Source organism: Heptranchias perlo, chromosome 8, assembly GCF_035084215.1.
Source record: "Heptranchias perlo isolate sHepPer1 chromosome 8, sHepPer1.hap1, whole genome shotgun sequence".
Lineage (NCBI taxonomy): Eukaryota > Metazoa > Chordata > Chondrichthyes > Hexanchiformes > Hexanchidae > Heptranchias > Heptranchias perlo.
Genome location: NC_090332.1, coordinates 74,973,127 through 74,997,375, shown reverse-complemented (window position 1 = coordinate 74,997,375; position 24,249 = coordinate 74,973,127). Strand labels below are relative to the sequence as shown.

Here is a 24,249-nt window from a genome sequence, read left to right as displayed (position 1 = left end):
CAGAAGGATTAGAGGGGACATGAGGAAAAATTTTTTTATTCAGACGGTGGTGGGTGTATGGAATTCACTGCCCGAATTGGTGGTAGAGGCAGGGACCCTCAACTCTTTTAAGTACTACCTGGACCTGCACCTAAAGTGCTGTAAGCTGCAGGGCTATGGACCGGGTGCTGGAAGGTGGGATTAGAATGGTTGTTCTTTGAGCCGGCGCGGACATGATGGGCCAAATGGCCCCCCTTCTGTGCTGTATCTTTTCTATGGTTCTAATGTTACTGGCGTGAGAGAGAAACAAAGCCACATAATTCAAATAGAAGCAATGATGTGTGATTTCTCTGTTGTGTACGGTTATTTTTTGAATCTGGTGAAGTTATTCAAATCTAAGAAATAACAATTTTCAGGGATGTTTAATGAATTGAGCAGGATTGATCAGAGAGACATTCACACAATTGGTTTGAAACCTTCAAGAACTAGGTCAGGCTAGTTTAGTTCCCACAATGGTAAGAAATAGATCGTGAAAGCCCGTTAAGTGTTTTAAAGAACATTAAAGCTGGTTGCTGGGTCATGGCCAGGAACACAGCTATGGACATATTATGACTAATCTCTCCCTTTCAGCTGATGACCAGTTTCCTTTTCCAGAAGGGATCGTTCAACAGGTCATAATACCAAGTAAAGAACGCTTTCAACATGCAGCTCCAGTATTCAGAAAAGGGGGTCCAAAACAAATCATTGTTTCAACATTTATAATGTATAATCCTTCTGAAAAAATACTTCATGTCTTAAAGGAGTATCACCTCCATTAAAAAAAAAGTAAAATAATTCACATTAATGAACATTTCAATGTCCCTTGAGAACACACGCCACTCATATATATTTGGTAATGCTGCAACGCCCCCAGTCCACTGAGATCAATGAACAACACTGACGGTTAATGGCTTCTATTCTTATTTCCTCCAGTCTATGACACTGTTACCCCCTAAAAGCAATATTTCAAGAACTCCTGTTGTACTTGCTTGGTCCAGGCATGACTCTGTAACCTCAGCCTGTTAAAACAAACATATATACCAAAATATACCATCTCCTCTTATTAATCGTAAGCAATTCCACGGGAGATTCACTAGCGTTTTATACGCAATACATTTGAAGAGTTCTTTTTAAAAAATAAACACTATGGAATATAGAGATCTGACCAGAGATGGTGATTTCCACTATTCTCATGTGAAGAACCATCATTTTATAATTTATACAAGAAATGCTATAACTTACCACCATTGATGAGATATCTGCCACTGATACCCTGAGTGTAAGAGTGGAGACAGAATATAATTATTCAGTCTCTACTTATGTAATCTATTTACCTGTGAGGACTAAGACTTATATAAGTACTCAGAAAACAGTGCATTTTCGTAATTTGTGATGGGAATTCTACACATTTCTAGCTCTATTGATTATTGGCACAATAAATAATTATTAGTGGAGCTCCTGTGGCATTGCTCGTGGCGAATTAGGGGACAGAGTGTTTTATAAAGATAGGGCATTTATGATGTACTAAAGAATGCATTATTTTGGTGCTATATTATTGGGAAAGGTATGGAAATAATGAATGGTGGTTAAGAATAAATGAATGTAAAATATATTAGATATGGAAATATAAATAATTAAAAATTAGATTAGATTATACAAAAATATTTTGTAAAAATTATAAAGAGGATTCCATATTGTTTTGAGGGGTTTAGAAAGAGGAAATGTTGATCAGAAATTAATTAAAAATTAATAAGTTGCATGTAAAAAAGTATTTATATGGTATACTAAAATCTCCTGTGGCATTGCATATGGGGAGTCAAGGCCAAGTGTGGTGTTTAAGTACCATAGTAGATACAGCAAAGGAGGAGGCCATTCGGCCCATCCTGCCTGTGCCAGCTTTTTGAAAGAGCTATCCAATTAGTCCGACTCCCCTGCTTTCCACAGAGCCCTGTAATTTTTTCCCTTCAAGTATATATCCAATTCCCTTTTGAAAGTTATTATTGAAGATGCTTCCACCACCCTTTCAGGCAGTGCATTCCAGATCATAACAACTCGCTGCGTAAAAACATGTTTCCTTATGTCGCCTCCAGTTCTTTTGTCAATCACCTTAAATCTGTCCCCTCTGGTTACCAACCCTTCTGCCACTGGAAACAGGTTCTCTTTATTTACTCTATCAAAACACTTCATGATTTTGAACTCCTCTATCAAATCTCCCCTTAACCTTCTCTGTTCTAAGGCGAATAACCCCAGCTTCTCTAGTCTCTCCACATAACTGAAGTCCCTCATACCTAGCATCATTATGGTAAATCTCTTCTTTACCCTCTCTCAGTCCTTGACATCTTCCTAAAGTGTGGTGCCCAGAATTAAACACAATATTCTAGTTGAGGCCTAACCAGTGTTTTATAAAGGTTTAGCATAACTTCCTTGCTTCTGTACCCTTATGCCTCTATTAGTTATGCCCAGGATCCCATTTGCTTTTTTTTTTAAAAAAACAGCCTTCCAATACTTGTACTATCACCTTCAAAGATTTCTGTAGGTGCATCCCCAGGTCTTTTTTTTAATTCATCCATGGGATGTGGGCGCCGCAGGCAAGGCCAGCATTTATTGCCTATCCCTAATTGTCCTTGAGAAGGTGGTGGTGAGCCGCCTTCTTGAACCGCTGCAGTCCGTATGGTGTAAGTTCTCCCACAGTGCAGTTAAGTAGGGAGTTCCAGGATTTTGACCCAGCGACGATAAAGGAACGGCGATATAGTTCCAAGTCGGGATGGTGTGTGACTTGGAGGGGAACATGCAGGTGCCCTTGTCCTTCTAGGTGGTAGAGGTCACGGGTTTGGGAGGTGCTGTCGAAAAAACCTTGGCGAGTTGCTGCAGTGCATCCTGTAGATAGTACACACTGCAGCCAAGGTGCGCTGGTGGTGAAGGGAGTGAATGTTTAGACTGGTGGATGGGGTGCCAATCAAGCAGCTGCTTTGTCCTGGATGATGTCGAGCTTCTTAAGTGTTGTTGGAGTTGCACTCATCCAGGCAAGTGGAGAGTATTCCATCACACTCCTGACTTGTGCCTTGTAGATGGTGGAAAGGCTTTGGGGAGTCAGGTGAGTCACTCACCGCAGAATACCCAGCCTCTGACCTGCTCTTGTAGCCACAGTATTTATGTGGCTGGTCCAGTTTAGCTTCTTGTCAATGGTGACACCCAGGATATTGATGGTGCGGGACTCAGCGATGGTAATGCCGTTGAATGTCAACGGGAGGTGGTTAGACTCTCTCTTGTTGGAGATGGTCATTGCCTGGCACTTGTCTGGTGCAAACGTCACTTGCCACTTATCAGCCCAAGCCTGGATGTTGTCCAGGTCTTGCTGCATGTGGGCATGGACTGCTTCATTATGAGGGGTTGCGAATGGAACTGAACGCAGTGCAATCATCAGCGAACATCCCCATTTCTGACGTTACGATGGAGGGAAGGTCATTTATGAAGCAGCTGAAGATGGCTGGGCCTAGGACACTGCCCTGAGGAACTCGTGCAGCAATGTCCTGGAGCTGAGATGATTGGCCTCCAACAACCATTAACATCTTCCTTTGTGCTAGGTATGACTCCAGCCACTGAAGAGTTTCCCCCGATTCCCATTGACTTCAATTTTACTAGGGCGCCTTGGTGCCACGCTCGGTCAAATGCTGCCTTGATGTCAAGGGCAGTCACTCTCACCTCACCTCTGGAATTCAGCTCTTTTGTCCAAATTTGGACCAAGGTCGTCATGAGGTCTGGAGCCAAGTGGTCCTGGTGGATCCCAAACTGAGCATCGGTGAGCAGGCTATTGGTGAGTAAATGCCGCTTGATAGCACTGTCGACGACATCTTCCATCACTTTGCAGATGATTGAGAGTAGACCGATGCGGAGGTAATTGGCCAGATTGAATTTGTCCTGCTTTTTGTGGACAGGACATAACTGGGCAATTTTCCACATTGTCGGGTAGATGCCAGTGTTGTAGCTGTACTGGAACAGTTTGGCTAGAGGCACGGCTAGTTCTGGAGCACAAATCTTCAGCACTACAGCTGGGATGTTGTCGGGGCCCATAGCCTTTGCTGCATCCAGTTTCTTGCTATCACGTAATCGAATTTGCTGAAGACTGGCTTCTGTGATGGTGGGAATATCGGGAGGAGGCAGATAGCCCCAGCATCTGCTCCTGCACCCCCTCTAAAATTGTACCATTTAGTTTATATTGGCTCTCCTCATTCTTCCGACCAAAATGCATCACTTCACACTTCTCTGTGATAAATTTCATCTGCCATGTGTCTGCCCATTTCACCAGTCTATCTGTGTCCTTCTGAAGTCAGTTACTATCTTCCATGTTGTTTACTACATTTACGAGTTTCGTGTCATCTGCAAACTTTGAAATTATGCCCTCTATATCCAAGTCCAGGTCATTAATAAATATCAAAAAGAGCAGTGGTCCTAATACTGATCCCTGGGGAACACCACTGTATATTTCCCTCCAGTCTGAAAAACAATCGTTCACCACTACTCTCTGCTTTCTGTCCCTTAGCCAATTTTGTATACATGCTGCCACTGTCCCTTTAATCCCACGGGCTTTAATTTTGCTAACAGGTCTATTATGTGGTACTTTATCAAATGGCTTTTGAAAGTCCATATACACATCAACCCTCTCCATTACTTCACCAAAGAACTCAATCAAGTTAGTCAAACACGATTTTCCTTTAACAAATCCGAGCTGACTTTCATTTATTAGTCATGATGTGGAGATGCCGGTGATGGACTGGGGTTGACAATTGTAAACAATTTTACAACACCAAGTTATAGTCCAGCAATTTTATTTTAAATTCACAAGCTTTCGGAGATTTTCTCCTTCCTCAGGCAAATGTTTCAAGATCTCGAAACATTTGCCTGAGGAAGGAGAAAATCTCCGAAAGCTTGTGAATTTAAAATAAAATTGCTGGACTATAACTTGGTGTTGTAAAATTGTTTACAATTCATTTATTAGCCCAGACTTTTCCAAGTGCCAATTAATTTTGTCCCGGATTACTGTCTCAAAGTTTCCCCACCACCGACATTAGGCTGACTGGCCTGTAATTGCTGGGTTAATCCCTCTCCCCTTTTTTGAACAGGGGTGAAACATTTGAAATCCTCCAGCACCATCCCCATATCTAAGGAGGATTAAAGATTGTGGCCAGGGCCTCTGCAATTTCTACCTTTACTTCCCTCAGTAACCTAGGATGCATCCTATCTGGACCTGGTGACTTTTCTACTTTGAGTACTGCCAATACATCCCTTTTATATTCGCCACTAATCTATTCTCATACCCTCTCTTTGCCGCTCTTATTCTCTTTTTTAGATCTCCTCCGTACCTTCTGTATTCAGCCTGGTTCTCTACTGTATTATGAACCTTACATTCGTCATAAGCCTGCTTTTTCTGTTTCATTTTAATCTCTATATCTTTAGTCATCTAGGGAACTCTAGCTTTGGATGCCCTTCCTTTCCCACTCATAGCGATGTGTCTACTCTGTACCCAAATCAACTCCTCCTTGAAGGCCTGCCGTTGTTCAATTACTGTTTTGCCCATCATTTTTTGATACCAATCCACCTGGGCAAGATCCCTTTTTAACTCACTGAAATTTCCCCTCCTCCAGTTAAGCATTTTCACATTTGATTGTTCCTTGTCCTTTTCCATAACTATTCTAAACCGAATGACATGATGATCACTGTTCCCAAAATGCTCCCCCAATGAAATATGCTCCACCTGCCCCACTTCATTCCCCATTACTAGATCCAGCACTGTTTCCTTCCTGGTTGGGCTGTTCCCGAAAGTTCTCAAACACATTTCAGGAATTCCTCCCCCTCTACATTGTTCCTGTCCCAGTCTATATTGGGATAATTGAAGACCCCAATTATCACTGCTCTATAGTTCTTGCATCTTTCTGTAATTTGCCTGCAAATGTTCTCCTCTATCTCCTTCGCACCATTTGATGGCTTATAGTATATATCCAGTTGTGTAATAGCTCCTCTATTGTTCCTTAATTCTAACCAAATAGATTTTGTCTTTGACCCCCAACTACATCATCCCTTGCCAGTGCTATAATAGTTTCTTTAATCAATACTGCTCCTCCCCCTCTTTTCTTTCCTTCCCTATCTTTCCTGAATACCTTGTAGCCAGGAATGTTAAGTACCCAATCCTCCCCTTCTTTGAGCCAGGTCTCTGTTATTGCCACAATAGTCCCATGTGGTGACTTGAGCCTGGAGCTCACCAACCTTATTTACCACATTACGTACATTTATGCACCTGCACTCCAATCTCACGTTAGACTGCCTCGCATTTGCCCTCTGTCTGATCCCTCCTACTTCTGAATTATTCTTTACTCTAGTGCTGCTTGTCACTCCCAGTCCTCTGTACACCTTGTTTCTCCTCTCTAATGTTTCATCCTGGTACCCATCCCCCTGCCAAATTAGTTTAAACCCTCCCCCACAACACTAGTTAACCTCCCCGCGAGGACAGTGGTCCTAGCTCTGTTGAGGTGCAACCCGTCCATCTTGAACAGATCCCTCCAGAACTGGTCCCAATGCCCCAGAAATCTGAAGACCTCCCTCCTGCACCATTGCTCCAGCCACGCATTAACCGGTCTTATCCGACTATTCCTATACTCACCAACGCATGGCACTGGGAGTAATCCAGAGATTACTGCCTTTGAGGTCCTGCTTTTTAACTTCCTCCCTAGCTCCTGAAACTCTGACTGCAGGCCTTCGACCATTTTCCTTCCTATGTCATTGATTCCCACATGGACCATGACTTTTGGCTATTCCCCTTTCCCCATCAAAATGTTCTGCACCCTCTCAATGGTGTCCTTTACCCTGGCACCACGGAGGCAACACACCATGCGGGACTCACGTCGGCAGTTGCAGAAACACCTGTCTAACCTCCTGACTACCGAATCCCCTATAACAATTGCATTTCTTTTGCCCCCCGTGCAGTCGAGTCTCCTACAGTGTTGTGGATTTGCTCTTGACTCTGCACTCCCCCGAGGTGTCAACACCCTCAGTGGTATTCAAAACTAAATACCGATTTGTGAGTGCCACACACCCAGGGGACTCTTGCACTACCTGCCTGTTCCTCCTACTCTGTCTGGTGGTGAAGTGCAGTTAGAGGGCAGGGGATAACTGGGCTGGATGAGCAGATGCAGGATTTTTAATGAGATATATGGAGTATATGGAGTATTTTATAGACTATGTTTTATTTCATATAGTTTAACTTAAACAAGACATTAGCATTAACATTATATACTTTGAACTATGATATAGATTTATTTGTGGTTAACAGATCTCAAAAGTTGCGATGAAAAAAATTAATAAAGTAGAAAAGGACTGACAGAGAGTGTGCTAGGTTCAAGAAAGAAAATATCAGTGAAACGGAAAGATCAGAGTTGAACATGAGATTGTGAAAGTGATAAGAAGAGTAGAGGGGGGAGGAGATGCACTGGGGGTCTGCTGTCACTCTGACGTAGAGCAGGGTGTTGGCTGGCTGGAATGGAAATGGGAGTAGCAGGATGGGCCAATTGCTTTAATACTGCTCCTCCAATATTCCTTACAGTTGTTTGAATCACACGTGCATGGGCTCTGAGAATCATGTACATGTACCATTAAAGTACACAGCAACAGGAAACACTGTGTGAGACTGAACCAGACTGTTCGCAACCTCGGCATCCTATTTAACCCTGAGCTTCTGGCCCCATATCCTCTCTATCATAAAGACTGCCTACATCCACCTAATATCGCCCGTCTCCAACACTGCCTCAGCCCATCTGCTGCTGAAACCCTCATCCCATGTTTCTGGTACCTCCAGACACGACTACTCCAATGTTCTGCTGACCAGTCTCCCATCCTCCACTTAAACTTGAGCTCATCCAAAATTCTGCTGCCCATATCCTGACTCAAAACTTCATTCATATTAAAACTCTTAAGTATACTTTCTGTTAACATTTTCTGTTATAAATTGCTACATTCATGTTTATAATGGAAACTGCCTATGTAAACTTGTCATGTTGTAATTACAACCCCCCGCTAGTGCAGTGCCACCACTGGTGGGCAGGTGTAATTACAATGTGACACGTTTACATAGACAGTTTCCACTACAAACGTGGACATAGCAATTTATAATTGAACTATAAAAATAAGGACAGACTGTATGACTTTAAGATGGGGACTGAATTACGTCTGTGTGTCCTGGTCCAATTATCCCTCGCCGTCTAACCCCACTTTAGCTGAAGTCTACACTTGGTCTTGACTCCCTGTGTGAAATGCCAAGGGACATCAATTAGTATATATTAATAATACAACCTGACACTAAGTGCCACACATCCTATTTCAGCTTTCCACTGGACATATGGCTACTCACTGGGAAGCAGGAAGTGCTTTTCTGTTACCAGAATTTAATGATTCGGTTGCACAGTTGTTTATTTTTATTTTTGTAACAATCAGTGCCACGAGCCACACAAACTGGGAGCTGTGCCTGCTCCATTTTCTACCAGAGAGATTTTCACAATGGAGACCAACCATCTCTCGAAAACAAACGTTGAAACCCTGTTGAAGTATTGAGCAATAATACTGTCCACCAATTGACCGGTTTAAAACTGAACTAAAATAAACAAACATTTAAAATATTATGCCACTTGCGATATAAAGAGAACACTCAATATATGCTAATAATTTGGTTGCCCCTTACTGGTTTTATAATTGTTATATGTGATCACTTTCTACCAGGTATCTCAATGTATCTGTAAACTCATCTGTCCACATGCTTCCTTATCGAAAATACTAACTTCTTCATTGATAGAATTAATTTGATTCAAAGAATTAAAATAGCAGGATCTGGGAGATAAAGCAATTACAAATGGTTTATCTGATGGTCAAACCTCTGATTTCAGTCCGAGATTACAGCATTCCAGATTTAATAAATGAAGTGATCAATCACAATCATGCATTGCACTCCCAGATCATAAACAGCCCAAAGAACTGAATATGGATTAGTAAAGCCACCAAGCAAGGTGCTTTGATTACTCATTTGTGTTTTGGTTAGTGCTTCAGAAAAAAAGGTGTTAGTAAAATATGGAACTGTTACTTCATACCTATATCAGACACTATGGTCTTGGAAAATTTTCTGCTTTTGTTTTTCACTGGAAAAGTATAATATTTTATACGTGAATCAAAACAAAATTAATTCTGAAACAGAAGAAAAATCTGCGAACTGAAAAAATAATGCACCATAATAATGATACTATACCCTTTTCTATAAAGTTAGGCAATTTTTGTTCATCTTCAGAATTGCACGAAGAGGCGGAACCTACACAGGAATATATTGACAATGAATTAAATACAAAATGGCACAAACATTTTACTTTCCTCTAACTTAATCTAGGTTTAAATATGTAAGGTGCAACCGTGGGCTTATTTTATGCAGCCCCATGTCAGGACTCTCCAGGGAGATGCCAATGTTTCTCCACGCAGAGACGCCCTTGAGTAATTCAGAAATGGACCCCTCCCCATTCCCTTTCTCTCCCTGTATTATGTACAAGTGCTGACTGTAGTAATTGTACTTTTAGAACTTACTTTAAGCGTTTGCACTAGCCACTTCCAATCCAGTTACCTGACACCCAGATACAGCAAATTACCCCTCAAATAAAGACATTTCTGTTGCAAAAAAAAACACAAAACAAGTTTCTTTGCTGAGGTGTAAGACTATTCATGGGCCTTCACAAGAAAAACACATGAAAACGTAACAAAAAAGACTGTTTAAATCATTAAGATGAAATCAGGGCATGACGAACCTTTAATTGCACTCACTCACTCCTCTCCTGAAGGCACTGATGCCTTGCTGGTTAGGGTCCTGCAGACACCATCTACTACCTCGTCCAAATGCCCATTATTCATGTGGGGGCCTTGACAGTGAGCATCGCCAACAGCAAGTGTCCTTGGGCTATTTGAGAGGCATCAGCAGCCAGCTCCATTTTGTCCTCACCTGATGTCTGCACACAAGCACTTTCATCAAGAGGGACTGACTTGCTATCAGGAGCCCAGCAATAGATGAGGTCCATTAACTCAACACAGAATGGGGATCAAACTTGGGACCTTTGTGATCTGTATGATTAACTGCCTTAACCAGCTGAGGAACAGGAGAGTTGCTCTTTAACTCTGTAAATCTAACTATCCACCTGTGAAAGGAATAAAATTCACATTAATTTGCCAATTATGCTCAACTATTTTTCTAAACATAAAACTGCCAATAAACCAAAGTTTTCCCTTCCCTCCACTACCAACCCAACAACTACATCAGAAGCAATGGGCGAACACTGTTGAAACTGCTCTAACTTCAGTGCTGTTAATCTTGGTTGCAGCAGTGATCAAAGAAATCTCACCAGGTGGGTGAACCCAGGGAACAGTACTATAGTGGTTATGTTACTAGGTTAGTAATCCGCAGGCCAGCATAAGTTCAAGTTTCCCTCCATGGCAGTTTTGAGAATTTGAATTCAGTTTAAGAAATCTGGAAATAAAAAGCTGGTAGCAGTAAAAGTGACCATGAAGCTGTCGGATTGTCGTAAAAACCCAACTGGTTCACTAATGTCCTTTAGGGAAGCAAACCTACCGTCATTACCTGGTCTGGCCTTTTTAAGTCTCCAGTCCCACACCAACGTGGTTGACTCTTAACTGCCCTCTGCAGTGGCCGAGGAAGCCACTCAGTTCTATCGAGATGGCCCACCACCACCTTCTCAGGCCAACTAGGGGCGGGCAATAAATGCTGGCGTTGCCAGCAATGCCCACATCCTGAGAATTAAAAAAACCCTCAGTTGTATTATCTGCCCCCAGCACGGCAACTGGAGAAAAGACTCCAGTTGCCGTGCTGCACCTTACATCAACGCTAATGTAACTGCAGAAGAAGAAAAGCAGCAAAGTTGGAAATACAGAGCAGGTCTGTCAGCATTGGAAAATGTATTTTAGATGAGACATAAAGCAGAGATCCCATGGCACTATTCAAAGAAGAGCAGGGGAGTGCTCCCTGGTCCTGGCTAATATTTATCCCTCAACCAACACCGTAAACAAATTATCTAGTTGATTATCTCATTACTGTTTGTGTGACTTTGCTGAATGCAAATTGGCTGCCGTGTCAGCCTACTTAACAACAGTGACTACAGTTCACAAGTACTTCATTGGTTGTAAAGCGCCTTGGGATGTCCTGAGAAGGCATGAAAGATGCTGTATAAATGTAAGTTCTTTCTTTACATGTATTATACTAACGTGAATCCTTACTACATGAAGAAGATTAAGTGAACAACATAGCACAAAGTAATAGATACGTAGGAGGGTATTACAAAGCTGCGGATCTCGACCAGGATACACAAGATAAAGCAAGAACGCCAACAATCAGAAGAAATGGAAAAGCAGAAACAGCAAGAAACTAGCGAGTGGAACTGTGTGAAAGAAACAATTAATTTATTTATACTAGGGGACCTTCTATTGCACTGCTCATAGTGAATCAGAAAATATGCTATTTTATAATTAATACAGTGTGTGGTCTAGATAACTTGTATCTACAAGTCTTTCAGATGAGATGTTAAACTGAGGCCTCATCAGCCCTCTCAGATGGATGTAAAAGATCCCATGGCACTATTCGAAGAGCAGGGGAGTTCTCCCCCGGTGTCCAGGCCAATATTTATCCTTCAACTAACATCTCTAAAACTGATTATCTGGTCATTATCTCATTGTTGTTTGTAAGACCTTGCTGTGTGCAAATTGGTTGCCTTGTTTCCTACATTACAACAGCGACTGCACTTCAAAAGTACTTCATTGGCTATAAAGCGCTTTGAGATGTCCTGAAGTCGTGAAAGGCTCTATTTAAATGCAACTCGTTCTTTCTTACGACATCAGGATATGAGGAACCCTTAATCACATTCACTCACTCCTCTCCTGAAGAGACTGACTCCTTGCTGGTTAGGGTCCTGCAAATGCAAGTTTTTTTTTCCTTTTGAGGGAAATGGGGGCTGAATTTAGTAAAGCTTCTACTGCAATTTTTCTAAGTTTGCCAAAGAGATTCCTGAGGAACTTGGTCCTGTAGCTAAAGTGCTCTGCAGAGAAAATGATGAACTTGCATTGCCAAAAGGCTTTCGACAGATACTACCAATGGAAGAGCTGCAAGGAGAGAGAATTCCTATACCGTTGGGACCACCAAATTCAAACCAACAAACTCAACATCAGGGGTCTAGTGTTACTGTACGTGCAACGAATAAAGTCAGCCTGAGAGAGTGGGAGAGCAAAGAAGGAACGACTGGCAATAGTACAAGACTATCCAGGAGAATGGAACTGGGCTAAGAGCACTTCAATATACTGAATGAAAATCCAATGCAACTTGATATTTGGGACCCAAGACCAGACTAAATCTTTTAGATATTGGAATAGTTGAGGGTCCTGGAGAATCTGATTCAATACTCCTCTTCCCTTTTCCACCTGGCTCCACGTACAACTGCGCTCTGCTTCCTTTTCTTTTATCGAGCTATGAATCCATCTTCATTTCTTACCACCAATACCCACTGACAGTTTGTAAAGGAGTCTCTCCCGAGGTACTTTATCAAAGGCTTTTGGGAGTCTCTGTACACTACATCATATGGCTTCCCCTTATTGGAATGTCAGCTCTTCCCAATATATATTTTATCAATTCAAAAGAGCCCTTATCTAACTTACAAAATTTAAATTGTCCTTAAACACCAGCTATTTTATCGGACTATTACAAAACAAGAGTCATGAATATCTTAAAACTTAAGCTGTTGCCAAAAACAACCTGCTATTCTTGCTGAAAATAAAGTTGGCACTTCGCTGCTATTGCTGTGCTGGCCTGCACTGTCCCATCAATCTAAGCCTATTCCAGATAGACTGCAGCCCAACCCCGAGGTTTCCTAAGTCTAACGAGGCCACAATTCCTCCATGTCAATTACCTCTCTCTCAGCTGATGATTGGGCAGCAGTTGGGCGCTGGGAGAGCAAGGTGTGCGCACACACAATAGAACCAGTTAGGTTACGCCCATTAAGAGCAAGGCAGCCATCATGACTGCCGGCGATTAAACAAAACCTGAAACCCATGAGGACACAAACATGCAACACCTGTGACATGGATGGAGTGCATTTTTGAGAAAGCAAAAACATTTTGGATTTGGAGATCCAATCATGTAGGACTAGAACTCTCTGTCACAACGAGCCCAAACAATTGCTGATTTAAAAAAGTATTTTCAAAGAAAAAGATATCCAAAGAAAATAGTCACAGCAATGTGAAGTTTAAACTTTAGTGTCTAATAAGTCCTAATTAGGCAACAGTTGGACACCATTGGCAGACAGGAGACAAGAACTGGTCAGTCATCCATGGGCACAATACATTAACTGTGTCGAGGAGAAGAGAAGATTTGAATCGTAATGTGCATCTGAATATCCTATTGAACTGGTATGTGGAAGGTAAACAAGAGAGTTGTGTGTGTGTGCTGACTGCCCTAGAGGTAGTGCAACGTAGGTGAAAGGTTAGGCCTCTGAAGTCTCAACCACAATATTGTACTATAACTTATCTGCAGCAGTGGAACATTAACAGATAGGTTATACACTAGGTAGTACTGGTGCACAGGAGCCCCCATCTGCAACAGTTTCACCATGATCTCTGAAAAACGCAACGACTATTCACAGTGCTTTTGAACATTTCACTCATTATCACCTACTTATTGTATGGCTCCCAAAAGAGATAGCCTTTTAGTAAGTAGATCAGACAAAATTAATAAAAGAATAAATAACTAGAATCTGAAGCATTGTTTAAACTACTCAATCTGATTTGTTCTGTAGGAAAATAGTGTATAAACATACAACGACTTTGTATTTAAAAATGTCTTTAATTAACTTGGTCACATTTCAAATCGTTTTGGTAACAGTGCTATGCCATCATTTTCTGCACTAGTAATGCAGCAGTTAAACATCATTTTGTTACTTTTCCACAATTAAATATCATCAGTTGAACAACTTGGTACAGTATCTTACCACTGCTAATATGGCAACCACAGCCTCTAGTATATCACAACGGGCCACTGCGGCACCTCACTGGTGTGGTAACTGCTTTGTCATGATATTGTAAGGAGGTTTAAACTACCTCTGGTGTCTTGTTTACAGAGGGGACATAACAGAACCACAGAATCTAGGGATTAATCCAGGATCACTCTGTTGTAGAATGCTCACTCAGGTTGGATTTTTCTTCTATTCAATGGCAAGCCACCATGAATTCAGTTTCTGTGCCATGAAATGATGTGAAAATAGAATTTTGTCTTTTACCTTCAGTTCTTTGAATTGTATATATACACACATGTATCAACTATGCACATCGTGACACCTGAAAATGTTGGGTGATGAGGTCACATGTGTAAAATAATTTAGATCTGTTCTTACCCGATTGCACCAATGGATTCTATCGATAGTCAAGCTACTTTCATGTCTGTTCACTATACCCTGTTGCTCCTCACATTTATTTGTCTACATACAAAGTACCCCATCTTCAATTAATCCAGTCCCTTGAAAACAAATCACTGGAACCACCATAAAGTGCTTACACATTGACACACTTACCTGATGTGGGAGACTTGCAGCGGTCATCTAAAGCTGTGGAACCTTCATTGATATCACAGAGACCTGGCAAAGAAAATCAGCTTATTACCACAAAGACCATAACAAGGGGACAGTTTGCATCTAATAAGCACCTCTGATGCAGAAAAACGTTCCAAGGTGCTTCACAGAGGCGTAATCAGACAAAAATGGACAAAGAATTACTCAAGAAACTCAAGATTAAAGTTATTATGGAAAGTACTTGAGGCAAAAAGAATTAGAATTTTATCACAGTGCTATGAGAATAAATGGGGTGCCGAGATGTCATAATGCCAACACTCATGGAACATCCAGTTTTGAGATGGAAAGCAGGCCAGAGGAGCTAGAGGGGAGGGAACAAGATTCAAGTGAGCCTGTTAAATCTCTTGCGAAAGGCCGGGGCGGGCACACCCAATTTAATTGGGGCAAAATCCTGAAAGCTCTGAAGTGAAATATTTTAGTTTTTCTATTCTTAAACCTGCCTAATGGACAGGGTGAGCATTGCTGGGTTAATGTACCAGAGGGACAGGCATCGATGGGAGGCTTAACATACTTCGAGAGATGGAGTTCCCAGCTAAGCCCAGTCTTCTGGTATATTAACTCTCCCATTTCAGCCCATCCTTCCTAGACATTAACTCAGCTAAAGCCCATCCCTTTGGTATGTTAATTCTCCCTTCAAAGTCTATTCCTGCGCTACATTAACTCTCCCATTGAAGCTCATTCTTCTAGTGCATTAACTCTTCATCAAAGCCCACCTTCTATGGTGCACTAACTATTCCATCAAAGCCCATCCCTCTCGTACATTAACTCTCCCCATTGAAGCTCATCTCTCTAGTACATTAATTGTTCTAGTGAAGCCCATCCCTCCTAGACATTAACTCTTCCAAACCCCATCCCTGTGGTACATAAGACCACCATGGTAGGGATACGCCCCAATTCAATGGACCGGAAAATCTGCACTCACATCTGCCATCGGCAATAAATGCTATGGCATCAGCAAGGTTTTTAGCCTGGACCATATGACCCATGAACCTCAGAATCCTACATAGCCACCTTTAGCTGGTACTTGGCTTCTTTAAGTCAAATATCCCCGCTATTATTCAATTTAATAGTGTCATTCTGTTTGTAATGAAGACAGTCAGAGATAACTTTTAGCTATTCCAAAGTAAGATATTTATTCTCCATCACATCCTATCCCTGCAGCTGGTTCATAAACAACAGGACGTATCAATCCAGGCATTACACAAAGCTGTGTGGCAGATAATGCTGGGACCTTATACCCTGGATGGTAGCCGTGAGCAGCAAGTATCTCAATGCCCCTACACCGCACTTTGGGCAGAACACTCAGCACATCCTTGGAAATCACAATTTGCAGTGAACTCCACCGGGTTAGATTTTCAACTTGCCCCACCCGGGTGCAAATCTGGCGTTGCAGATCGGATGATTGTTAGAAACCACCCGACGTTCATTCGCATTAATATCAATGGAAATTAAAATCAGACAGTTTCGATAATGGCCGTCCAATCTGCAACACCAGTTATACGTTTGGGCAGTAAGTTGAAAGTCTACTCCAGTGTGTCAGAGATCGTTGTAAAGCAATGCTTCCAAGCAATGTTGGAACTTTTATGTAAAAAAAAACCTTCAGAGCACTTCCAAAATATAGTGTGGTATATTTCATATTTTACTTTATTGCATTCAGGTTTCTGGTTGTGTAACGCACCTTAATCAAAATGGCGAATGCTCCCGCACTTCTCGTCATGTTTCGTGCTACAAGAATTCCTCAAGCTCACCTGGCAGGATCTACCTACTATAACAGTCACTTGCACGCTTCTCAAGCAATTAGCAAACTGTCTAACTAGTGACGGCGCAAAAAAAGGATACTAAATCCAGCTATTTAGAGCAGGTTATTATAATCAATATAGCAAACAGCTAAGCTAGAAGCAGAGGATTGAGATATGAGAAAACAGCAGAGAAACCTAGTCTCTTCTGTCTTGAAAGGTGGTGTCTATAGAGGTATATGACATATGTCATATAGAGGTATATGACATATTTAAGAGAATGGAACTGGTAAATCTGAATATTACTTTAATTTAAATTGTGAGTGTAGTACAAGGAGACACAGGTTCAAATTAATCAAAGGCAAATTTAGGACTATCAGGGAGCTCGTCACACGAAGTAATCAATACATGGAATGGTTGTTTAGATAGAGTAGTGGAGGTGAAAACTCGAATCATTCAAGAAATAGTTCACACCCTAATGGGGAAGGGGGGTTAATTGTAGGGCCTTTCTGGACGGATGAGCCAAGATTGGTCAAAAGGCCTTCCTCATGATCATGTGAAAGGCTGGCCAAAATGTTCAGACACCTAGGATGTTGTCATTCCCAATCCGCACCCTGGTGTCAGACCCAATTTGGCCCACCCCAATTCCTGTTGAATCTGAAGAATGTCAAGTGTTATCGTTCCAGCTCAAGCATCCACCCTCAATGTAGGGAAAGTTTATATCTGACAAAGTACTGCCACCAGTGTACAGTTGCCATTAGGTAACCTGTTAATAATATAGAATCATAGAAGTTTACAACATGGAAACAGGCCCTTCGGCCCAACATGTCCATGTCACCCAGTTTATACCACTAAGCTAGTCCCAATTGCCTGCACTTGGCCCATTTCCCTCTATACCCATCTTACCCATGTAACTGTCCAAATGCTTTTTAAAAGACAAAATTGTACCCGCCTCTACTACTGCCTCTGGCAGCTCGTTCCAGACACTCACCACCCTTTGAGTGAAAAAATTGCCCCTCTGGACCCTTTTGCATCTCTCCCCTCTCACCTTAAATCTATTTTTAAAATGCGGTGTACTCTAATGACAAGCTCTTCTCTGCTGAGGGTGGACACTTGGGCTGCACTGATAATTATATCCTTGGTCATAGTCTGTTCTTGCTACGAGTGATTATAGGTTAACATAGGAGATGTCGCCAGCTGATTGATGACGAGATTGACAGCAAACATGAGCAAAATTTTAACGTTGATTCTCCTGCCATGTGGAATATTCTCCAGTGAAGCTTCAGCTGCCTATCTCAAAAAACCACTCGACCAACTTACCACAAGTACCCTCTTATGCAGCAGCTATTGAAACAAAGCTACTCAAGAGTGTCTCCATATATTATGCAACCAATGCAGGCAGCTGTGGCGGACAAATATATTCTTAACAGCTCATCATATGTGTTACGATAAAAGGGGCATTTGCAGGTTGCACTGATTTTAATGGCTTATGCTACATGTAGTGGCTGCAAAAAACAAACGTTAAGCAGAAATTTGTATCACCGTGAGATAACTTACTTAGATATGAAGAACGAAGTCTTTTCACAGACTCAGAATACAAACTAGAAAGACCACACATGCAAGAAGTCACCGTCAGCATGCCTTAGGATGCAATGGAAAAAGAGCACAACACCAAAATAGTTTTTGGCTGCAATATCCTGCAGAACAAAACTTAGAACACAGCACCAGATAATTCAATCTGTACACAGACAAGAAACTAAAATCAGACATCGCTGGCAGCTATTTTCTCATGACTTTTTCATGACCCCAATGCTATATTTATGATATGTAGGAAAATCATATGCTATTGGAAGAAAACTTCAGGCATGAAGACACAAACATGTTAACGATCATTCAGAAAAGTGCAAGGTATTTAAGAAAAAAAGCTTTAGGCCCTACAAGCAGCATTCGCAGGTCAGCCATTTCACCATCCAACTGATGTGTATTTAATGAAAAAGTTAAAGTTATAGAGTAATTTAAGTTATTGAATTATAAAACGTCAGTAATTTAGGTCAGTATAAAATGAAATTAGCAATAATGCGCTGAGGAGGATCCCACAATGCTGTGGGCAGGTCAATTAAAATTGACAACTTCTGAATACCCTCCATGGGAGAGAAAAGTAACAGTGGCAGAGAAATTAGGTGGAGAAATTACATTGAAGCAGAAACCACTGCATCTTAAGGGAAAAGATAAACATTTGAAGTAGAGAAAAATACAGGACTATGGGGAGAAAGTAGGGCAGTGGGATTAGTTTTGGATTGCTCCAGCAAAGGATGGCACATACAGGATGGGCCGAATGGCCTCCTTGTGTGCTGAAAACTTCTGTGGTTCTACATTGAGAAGCCAGGTTGCTAGAGTAGGGAGGCGAGTTGAAGCTCTAAACAGCAAGTGATGATCCTGATAGCTGAGATAAGTAGGAGCTGGGTGTGGGCAGCGTGGCATGGGGAGGGAGGATACAGGTAACGGTGAAATTATGTTCAGTTGTGATTGAGAAGCCGAGTTTGAGCAGGTAGCAGGGAGACAACACATGGGGTGAGTTACAAGTTGAAGTGGGAAGGGGAAATGGCGGGGGCCTGGAAATGGGAGTCCGAGTTGGGAGTAGCAATTCGGGAATGGGGGAAGGTGGATGATGATAAGAGTGGGTGGTTGAACGGAATAGGAGTGCATCATGGTGCTGGTAAAGCCTGGGAGTCAAGTTATAACATTGGTGGGTAGAGATCAGATGGTGCCGGAGTGAAGCAGTCTGTGTAAAGTCCAGAGGCTGTAGGAGAGTGCAGGCCCTGACAAAAAATGCAGTGTATGATGCCTGGTAAGTACCTGCTGCTGGGAAGTACCGAAGCGTCTGATAATAAAGGCATATTAATTATAAAATATAACTACAATAATTATAAAATAATCCAACCCTGGAGTGTACCTGCGATTGCTGGTAATGTATGCAAACCACGCACTAAAAAAACTGCATATAAACCAATGAGTTGCAAAAAATCCACCTAGAATAAATTTGTATATATGAAGTGTAATGCAAAGTAATTCACAGATCAGGTGACACAGGAAATGTGATGAGAATCTATGTTAGAAAACTTGCTGTTTTATAGGGTCAGGAACATTATGCCATGTAATCTGTAGAGATGTGTCCTTTTAAGGGAGCAAAGTCCAAGTCCTGTTAAGTAAACAAGGGATTCTTACAGATGTCAGTTAAGAGACTGTAGATATTCTGCTTCTGGTATTTTGTGTTCCTAGAGAGTTCCTTTGATTCTTTATACCTCCCCTTGAACTTGGAGGGGAATCTTGAACTTTGTTAGCACTGGGGGATGCAGGGGTTTGGCAGTACTGAGATCTGGTCCTGGGTATGGCAGCATTATGATGGGAGGCCCTGGAAATATGGCAGCACATGGGGTGGAGGGGATGAGAAGGAAGAGAAGCAGAAGGTCATGGTGAACCCGGAGCTGGCATCTCCGACCTCCCTCTCCAGGATTTGAAGAGTTTCCTCCTTAAAGGGACTGAGAGGGAGGAGGTTGTGGAGGATCTATCCACCTGTCGCAGCTCTCTCATGTTATGGGCTACCTTATCCTTGAAAAAGAATGCTAAAAGTGATAGTTAGCTTTGGTTACCATGACATGCAGCAAAATCCCAGTGACAGCATGAAGCCCCTAATGGGGATGACAGTAGGTGCATGCACCAAGCACTTACATACCACACAAGGCTCTTAGCGGAGTAAATTTTTGCAAAGCTCTGAGTGAACGAATACATCCAGGTGCAGGCTGGCAGCTATTATAGCTATTTATTTTTGAACAAATGGTAAATATGTAACTTTCTTTTAAAAAGGAATAGCAAGAATGCAGTGTTAACCAAATAATACCACGTGGGTATAATGATAATCAGGTGACTACATTAAAGTAATAGAACTGGATTCAAGATATAGCACAAAAGCACAAGGTGTAGCAGAGAGCACAATTAAACATGTCTAATGAAGCTGTGTGTTCTTACAATGTGGATGAAAGTGATGCAGATCTGTATATGTGCCTGATTGATTGGTTTAATTTTTCCCCCAAAAGACTGACGTAGAGGTAACTCTCAAAATATCCTGAAATCCAATGCAATGTCATCCCTGGGAAACTTAACATTGATCAATGATCTCAGGAGACGTTTACTCTGCTCCTGCAATCTAAGGAGGCAATAACAGCTGATTGCAAAGTTCCTGAAATAGTCACTTTTTAAACATAAGATTTCTATACTTCAATGTTAATGTCTCCATCATTCTGAATTTCAAAAACACTTCCCAATCCAAGAACCAAATTAACCCTTACATACTGAGCAGTTACTGCATATGATCAGAACAAATTAGATTAGTATTACATTAGGGCTTAAGAAAATTCTGTGTTTAAACCACTAATTTGATTTCTATTCAACAGATTCTTTACCCAACATGCTTAACGGGCAATACCTCACTCCATCCCTTACCCCTGCTCCAATCACACGACCCTGCCGTACCCCATCCCTCATCCAACCCCATCCGACAGCCCGTTTCAATCACATGACCTCGACTCGCCCCATCCTTCGCCCCTGCCCTCGCCCCTGCCCTCGCCCCAGCCCTCGCCCCAGCCCTCGCCCCAGCCCTCGCCCCAGCCCCATCCTTTACCCCTGCCCTCACACATCTGTCCCTGAATGAGTCCAGCGTTTTCCCTCCAATACCCTACCCCAAGCTCATTCTAAGTGCTGACCACTCTTTCTGTGAAGAAGTCCTTCCTGACAGCTGCCATAAACTCTCCTTTCCCTATTTTTAGCCTGTGCCCCTTTGTTCTAATATCCTGGGGTACCTTGAAGTATGCTCCAGACTTACCTCACCAATAGCACTTTCCATCTTGTACACCTCTATTATGTCCCCTCCTTTTAAGGCTAAAGCGTCCCAGGCTCCCCAATCCTTCCTTGTAACTCAATCCTCCGACACTAAGGATCACACTCATGCCTCCACTCTGCACTGCTTCCATGGCTCAAATGTTCCCTTCTGTCTTGGTGACCCAAAGTGAACCCAGTACTCAAGGTCTGGCCATAACTAGGGCACAGTAGTTTTAGCACCATATATTCATTCCCATTGTACTCACTGACCCAGTAATACAATTCAGCACTTCATTCATTGCGTTTATTGCTACTCCAAAGCAATGTTAAGCGTTGATCTATGAACACTTCCACATTACTTTCCATTTCAACTTTAACTGTTTCTACAGAATCTTACAGCATAGGAGGCCATTCAGCCCATCGTGCCTGTGCCAGCTCTTTGAAAGAACTATCCAATTAGTTCCATAGCCCTCCAAATTTTGCCTTTTCAAATTTATACCACCCAGTGCACTTGTTACACCTATTTTTTCCTTCCAGCATGCAGTACCTTGCACTTATCGGTATTGAATTTCATCTACCACATTTTTATCTAACTCCTTTCATAGGTCACTGGTTGCTTCCACCACTTGACTGCAACTCCCCAAGTTTAACATCTGCGAATTTAAGCAGTTCGCATTGAGATTTCTGATTCTGGGTCATAGTGCATATGAGGAATCTTCGAAGCCCAGCACCGATCCCTGGAGCACTCCACTCAGTATTTGTCTCCCTCACCCACTTAACAAGTACCCACGGCTTGCTTTCCTTCAGCAAATTCCTTACCCACACCCATCGACTTTATTTTCAGTAGAAGCCTTTCGTGAGAAATCTTGTCGTGATGTTTACGTACTGTCTGCAGACCAGCTTGTTGTTTGATCCTATCTCCACTGATTAATAAAAGGGAACATTCCCTTAACTCAGACTGATGCTAAAGCTCCTTTTAATAAAGAAACTTAATTTCACAGCAGTAGCAACTGTTGCTCAGCTCTTCATGCTGTCTTACAATATCTGGGCATGAACAACGAGCTCTCTGCACTGGGCTTCTGCCGAGTTCATGCTTTCACTCTACAGATAGGAACAGGAGTAGGCCATTTAGCCCCTCGAGCCTGTTCCGCCATTCAATGAGATCATGGCCGATCTGCGACCCAACTCCATATCCCTTAATACCTTTGGTTAACAAACATCTATTAATCTCAGATTTAGAACTAACAATTGAGCTAGCACCAACTGCCATTTGCGAAAGAGAGATCTAAACTTCTACCACCCTTTGCGTGTAGAAGTGTTTCCTAACTTCACTCCTGGAAGTCCTGGCTCTAATTTTTAGGCTCTGTCCCCAAGTCCTAGACTCCCCAACCAGCGGAAATAGTTTCTCTCTATCTACCCTATCAGCTCCCCTTAATATCTTGAAAACTTCGATCACATCACCCCTTAATCTTCTAAGTTCCAGGGAATACAACCCTAGTTTGTGTAATCTCTCCTCGTAATTTAACCCTTGGAGTACAAGTAGCATTCTAGCAAATCTATGCTGCACTCCGTTCAAGGTCAATATATCCTTCCTAAGGTGCGGTGCCCAGAACTGAACACTGTACTCCAGGTGTGGTCTTACCAGGACTTTGTTTCGCTGAAGCATAACTTTTATCCCCTTGTATTAGCATAACTTCTACCCCGTTCTGTACTAGTTCTCTAAATATAAAGGCTAGCATTCCATTAGCCTTTTTGATTATTTTCAGTACCTGTCCATGACATTTTAATGATCTATGTACATGGACCCCTAAGTCTTTTTGGACCTCCACCGTTTCGAGCTTTTCATCATTTAGAAAGTGCTCGGATCTATCCTTTTTATGTCCAAAGTGACTTAGACAACCTCACACTTGTCGACATTGAAATCCATTTGCCATAGTTTTGCCCATTCACTTAATCCATTAATATCTCTCTGGAATTTTATGCTTCCATCTACACTGCTTACAATGCTGCCTATCTTTGTGTCATTGGCAAACTTAGATATGTGGCTCTCTATCCCGTCATCTAAATCGTTAATAAATAGTGAATAGTTGAGGCCCCAACACAGATCCCTGTGGGATACCACGAGTCACATCCTGCCAATTTGAGTAACTGCCCATTATCCCTACCTTCTGTCTCCTGCCGCTCAGCCAATTTCCTAATCAGGTCAATAATTTGCCCTCAATTCCATGAGTTTCAACTTTATCTAACCGTCTCCTTTGAGGGACTTTATCGAATGCCTTCTGGAAGTCCATTTACACAACAGTAGATCGAATCGGGCCAGGACCTACTCCGTTAATGGTAGGGTGTTGGGGAGAGTTATAGAACAAAGAGATCTAGGAGTACAGGTTCATAGCTCCTTGAAAGTGGAGTCACAGGTGGATAGGGTGGTGAAGAAGGCATTCAGCATGCTTGGTTTCATTGGTCAGAACATTGAATACAGGAGTTGGGATGTCTTGTTGAAGTTGTACAAGACATTAGTTAGGCCACACTTGGAATACTGTGTACAGTTCTGGTCACCCTGTTATAGAAAGGATATTATTAAACTAGAAAGAGTGCAGAAAAGATTTACTAGGATGCGACCGGGACTTGATGGTTTGACTTATAGGGAGAGGTTGGATAGACTGAGACTTTTTTCCCTGGAGAGTAGGAGGTTTAGGGGTGATCTTATAGAAGTCTATAAAATAATGAGGGGCACAGATAAGGTAGATAGTCAAAATCTTTTCCCAAAGGTAGGGGAGTCTATAACGAGGGGGCATAGATTTGAGGTGAGAGGGGAGAGATACAAAAGGGTCCAGAGGGGCAATTTTTTCACTCAAAGGGTGGTGAGTGTCTGGAACGAGCTGCCAGAGGCAGTAGTAGAGGCGGGTACAATTTTGTCTTTTAAA

The 24,249-nt window shown here is 42.1% G+C and overlaps 1 protein-coding gene across 10 annotated transcripts in view; it reads right to left on the bottom strand.

The window, feature by feature from the left end:
* stxbp5a (syntaxin binding protein 5a (tomosyn)) overlaps positions 1 to 24,249 on the bottom strand; it is a 222,771-nt gene that overhangs the window by 57,160 nt on the left and 141,362 nt on the right. For 4 of the 10 annotated variants that reach the window (XM_067989326.1, XM_067989327.1, XM_067989330.1 and 1 more), the window contains exons 19-21: positions 14,658 to 14,720; positions 9,302 to 9,361; positions 9,147 to 9,194 (exon numbers count right to left, since the gene is read on the bottom strand). In XM_067989326.1, the coding sequence (XP_067845427.1) occupies positions 9,147 to 9,194; positions 9,302 to 9,361; positions 14,658 to 14,720 (171 nt within the window). The remainder of the gene's footprint in view (positions 1 to 9,146; positions 9,195 to 9,301; positions 9,362 to 14,657; positions 14,721 to 24,249) is intronic. The other 6 variants (XM_067989328.1, XM_067989331.1, XM_067989333.1 and 3 more) reach the window with 2 other exon arrangements.